This window comes from Camelina sativa, chromosome 8 (assembly GCF_000633955.1).
Source record: "Camelina sativa cultivar DH55 chromosome 8, Cs, whole genome shotgun sequence".
Classification (NCBI taxonomy): domain Eukaryota; kingdom Viridiplantae; phylum Streptophyta; class Magnoliopsida; order Brassicales; family Brassicaceae; genus Camelina; species Camelina sativa.
Window position 1 is genome coordinate 18990808 of NC_025692.1, and position 3947 is coordinate 18994754.

The window sequence follows — 3947 nt, forward strand, 5'->3', positions numbered from 1 at the left end:
ATGCAACTGACTGAATATGATCTTCTTATTTCAGGACTTGAAAAAAATGCGATTGCTAATGGAGGATGAATGACTTGGATGGGATGTGACAACATATGTTAACAATCAACATATGATCAATTTAAAAGGATCAAAGCTAAAATATTTCAGATGAACCGTTGGTCTGCAGGTTATTTAGTAATTCAAAATGTAGTTGAATATAATTCACTTTCTTATATAGTAATATGTAGTAATACATGTTAATACATGCTAAAAAAAGCTTGAGAATACATGCATTTTTTTTTGTTTTGTTCACCATGTAGTCAATTCTGAAGAAACATCAACAGCATATGTATTACTTAACATATTTAGCCCGTTGGCTGATAAAGAAACGTAACACAAGACCGGAATAAACAACACAACGTCTACTAACATAAGATAAACGACCCTCCATGCATTTGACAAATCAGCTTTAATCCTCCGAGCATTCCCACTGATCCTGATCGGAAAAATCACCCAGCAAAAAGAATTCACACACTTTTATAGGGGGGGGGGTCAAATAGAAAAGTAGAAGTCATACCGGCACATGCAGACCCATACGCTCGAAACAGTCTCTGATGGTCTTATCCAATAATTCATCCTCAAAAAAGCATCGACGCCATATCTTATCAATGCTAGTATGCAACTCATGCAAGGATCCTTCTTGCCTCGCTCCCTCTCCTTTGGCCAAGATGTAGGATCTCAAACTGCAGTCTAGATAAACCAGCAAATAATCTTCCCTAGAGAACAAACGATACATTCTTCCAAGGTCATCAATGAGACTCTCATCCATTAATAGCTTAAAACCCTCTTCAAGAAAAGAAAGGTGAGCCTCCAGTAGTTGCCTCTCTAAAACTCCCGGTAGTTGTAAGCAGCAACCTGCAAAGAAGAAATAATGCTCCCGGCATTTTTTCCTTTCGGCGTGAAAAACCCCCTGCAAACAAACAAACAATCACCAGAAGAATATAGCATAAGCAGACCAAAAAATGAAAAAGGCTACTATACTTTAAGGTCTTGATATGTATGTAACCTCGACATATTTCAAGTAGTTGGAAATGTCGGACTGCTGCAGGATTCTCTCTGCTTCCTCGGCGTAAAACTTGGAAGTAGAATCAAGGAAAGGCTTCTCAAACACATCTTTCGACAGCCCATGGAACATCTCCATCAGATTCTTTAGGAAATGACTCGTGTTGTCAGCAGTCTTGCCTGATCTGGTAGACATATAAAAAAAAAAATGCAAGGGAAAGAGTGAGAGTAGTGGAACAAGGAAGGAAGGAAGAGACTCGTCTTACTTACCTTTCATCAGTGATGAGTCCTAATATGGCGGTAATAACTTGATGTTGAAGTTGAGAGGTCATGGAGAGTTGCTTATGGAAAAGCTTCTGGCACCCGTCCCACAGTGTATACTCATTACATGTCAGATACATGGCTAAGTCAGACACAAACAGCATCTTCCTTCTAAAGTCTAACCAGCAATTGTACACGAGTGGCAACAAAACAGAAGGATCATCACTGATTTGCTTCGCTAAAGACTGTAAAACCGAAGCAAGGTGTGGCTCACACTCCTGCTCGATAAGACCGAAAATATGCAGTTGTACTGTTTCGGGATCCGCATCCGCAAAGCAAGCACGCTGAACGGCCATATAAATCTTTGTGCAGGGGATATCGACAGACTGATATTCATCATCTAATATGATTGGCTTTAGCAACTCACACGCATCCGCTAAGTACTTCTTTATGTTTATGTTTAGTGGAGCTAAATGGATGATATGAAATTTAGAGGATCAGCAACGAACGAACCACAAACAAAAAGAAAAAAAAAAACAAATCCGAGATCGAAAACGCATATACCGCTAACACGACCGGGGCCATAGTTAAACGTAGGAACAGGCTGAGATACAGGAAGGAAGGAGCAGTGATCATCGCTTGAGGTATAAGGAAGACAATAAGAATTGCCCTCTGCTCCTACATCATCATCATCATCATTCTGTGAGTGGTGAAGGAGCTTCGGCCGCAACTTCGCGGAGGATAAAGGGTCGGGGCTGATCGAGCGTTTCATGATAATCCAATCCTGAACCAGAAGGAATCAAAATAGACAGTTTCAATTCTCAAGGAAGAAAAATCGGATAAACGTAACCCTAGCCCTTTTGGAGAAAGAATTCTACGTTTTTTTTTCTTTTTCTTTATTTTTTTCTCTCATTTTTAAAAGAATTGTGTTTATATTAATTTTCTTTCTTTCAGATTATTTTTTTCATTTCAATTTCATCCTTTATTTTCGTATTGATTTTTCATCCTTATTTGGAGATGAGGGTCTATTTTGATTCTCATGGGGTCTAAAGGCATGTATTTAGGAGAATTTTCTTGTTTCTCGAACGTTTTGGGCCTTTTGGCACGCATCCCACGTTCGTCTCCCTATCGCGTCATTGGTTTCACTGTGATAGGCTACTACTACATACATCCATCGGTTCTATGCTCCATCTCTTTCATGAATGCAATGCAAGTAAGCTGCAACTGTCTCTTTTTAAGTTTCAGCTCTTCAAACTTGTGTATTATATTATCAGAAAATGTAGAAGTTGATTAATTGTAAAAGAAAAAAACCTGATTAACATGCGTTTTAATTAGATTTATTAATTTTAAAAAGTCCTGAAATCAGCAGCATATTAGGAAGACATTTCAGAAGTGATAGTTTCTCTTCCATTTCACGTAGTATTAATTGAATCGATTAAATTTTTATTTATGCAAAATTTTTGTTCGTACACCAATATGTCCTCCAATCAAGAAATAAAATACAACATCTTTAACAAAAAAAAAAGAAATAATTACAACATTATTCGACAAGGCTCTAAAGTCTCACGAATAGTACATAGTAACAGATAATAATATGCTCATCGCATATTAATAAATGCTTAAATTAATAAATTATACTCCAAGCATATTGACATAAGTTAGACAACATGAAAAGAAAGCTCTAGTTAGTTAGTTTGCGAGTACGTGCGCCAATAAATAAATATTGTAATCACAACAAACTAACTAAAACTAAATGTAATGAATACTTAAAATCAAGTAAGAATTGAAATAAGCAAGTTGAATGAGTAAACATGTGGATCATGTTCATGTAGCAATAGAAAACAGAGAAAGAAGCAAGTACTTAATTAAGCAGACCCAGAGGAATCAAGAAAGCAAAGAAGTAAGTAATTCACTAAGCAGAAGAATCAAAGAAGCAAAAAAAAAGAAGCAATGCATACTAAGCAGAAAAATCAAAGGAGCAAATAAGGAAGCAAACTAACAAGTTGAGCAAATAAGCAAACAATGAAGTTAGTAACAGACCCAGAGAAAGAAACAAGTAAACACGTTAAGCATGTAACTCTGAAAGCATGTAAATATATTGCGATAAAAGCAAAGAAGCAATGAAAAAAGGAATCAGAAAAGTATGTGTGTGTGCATGAATGCCCATAAATGCATATACAATAAAACCTCTATAAATTAATAAGGTCAGGACCATGAAATTTTATTAATTTATAAAGGTTTTAATTTATCGATAAATTAATAATTATTAATTTATCGATAAATTAATAAAATATTAATTTATGAAGAGATTTTTTTATTTTCATAATTTTGAAAATTTTATATTACAAAATAAGATACTTTTGTTATGATTCACATTTTTATAGAATTTTCTTAATTTATAATCTTGGCTATTGTAATAGGATTGATGTTAGTAGTTTACTTAATTATCTAGGTAAAAATGATAAATGTTAGAAATTTAGAGTTTAAAAAAAATTGTTGGTATTATCTTTCATGGTAATGATGAAGTCGAATAACATATTGTAGTGCCTTTAAAACCAATTACATGTAAAAAAACAATTACTGCAACTACGACTCTCCTCAATTTTTGGATGCGATTTGAGAAGACAACATTAAAAGTTTTT

The 3947-nt window shown here is 34.8% G+C and overlaps 1 protein-coding gene across 1 annotated transcript; it reads right to left on the reverse strand.

The window, feature by feature from the left end:
* Positions 352–2154, reverse strand: LOC104707507 (cullin-like protein 5). Its single transcript, XM_010423877.2, has 5 exons — positions 1870–2154; positions 1315–1774; positions 1049–1229; positions 560–952; positions 352–478 (listed from the first exon to the last, which is right to left on the reverse strand). The coding sequence occupies exons 1-5, from the start codon at positions 2075–2077 to the stop codon at positions 452–454; spliced, it is 1269 nt and encodes a 422-aa protein (XP_010422179.1). The 5' UTR covers positions 2078–2154; the 3' UTR covers positions 352–451.

What these genes read in the sequence shown, in the direction of transcription:
- LOC104707507 (XM_010423877.2), bottom strand. Translation starts at nt 2,077, where the DNA reads ATGAAACGCTCGATCAGCCCCGACCCTTTATCCTCCGCGAAGTTGCGG. An exon ending in ACTACTTGAAATATGTCGAG is followed by an intron (nt 953 to 1,048) that starts GTTACATACATA and finishes GTTTGTTTGCAG; the next exon opens with GGGGTTTTTCACGCCGAAAG. An exon ending in GTATGGGTCTGCATGTGCCG is followed by an intron (nt 479 to 559) that starts GTATGACTTCTA and finishes TTTTCCGATCAG; the next exon opens with GATCAGTGGGAATGCTCGGA.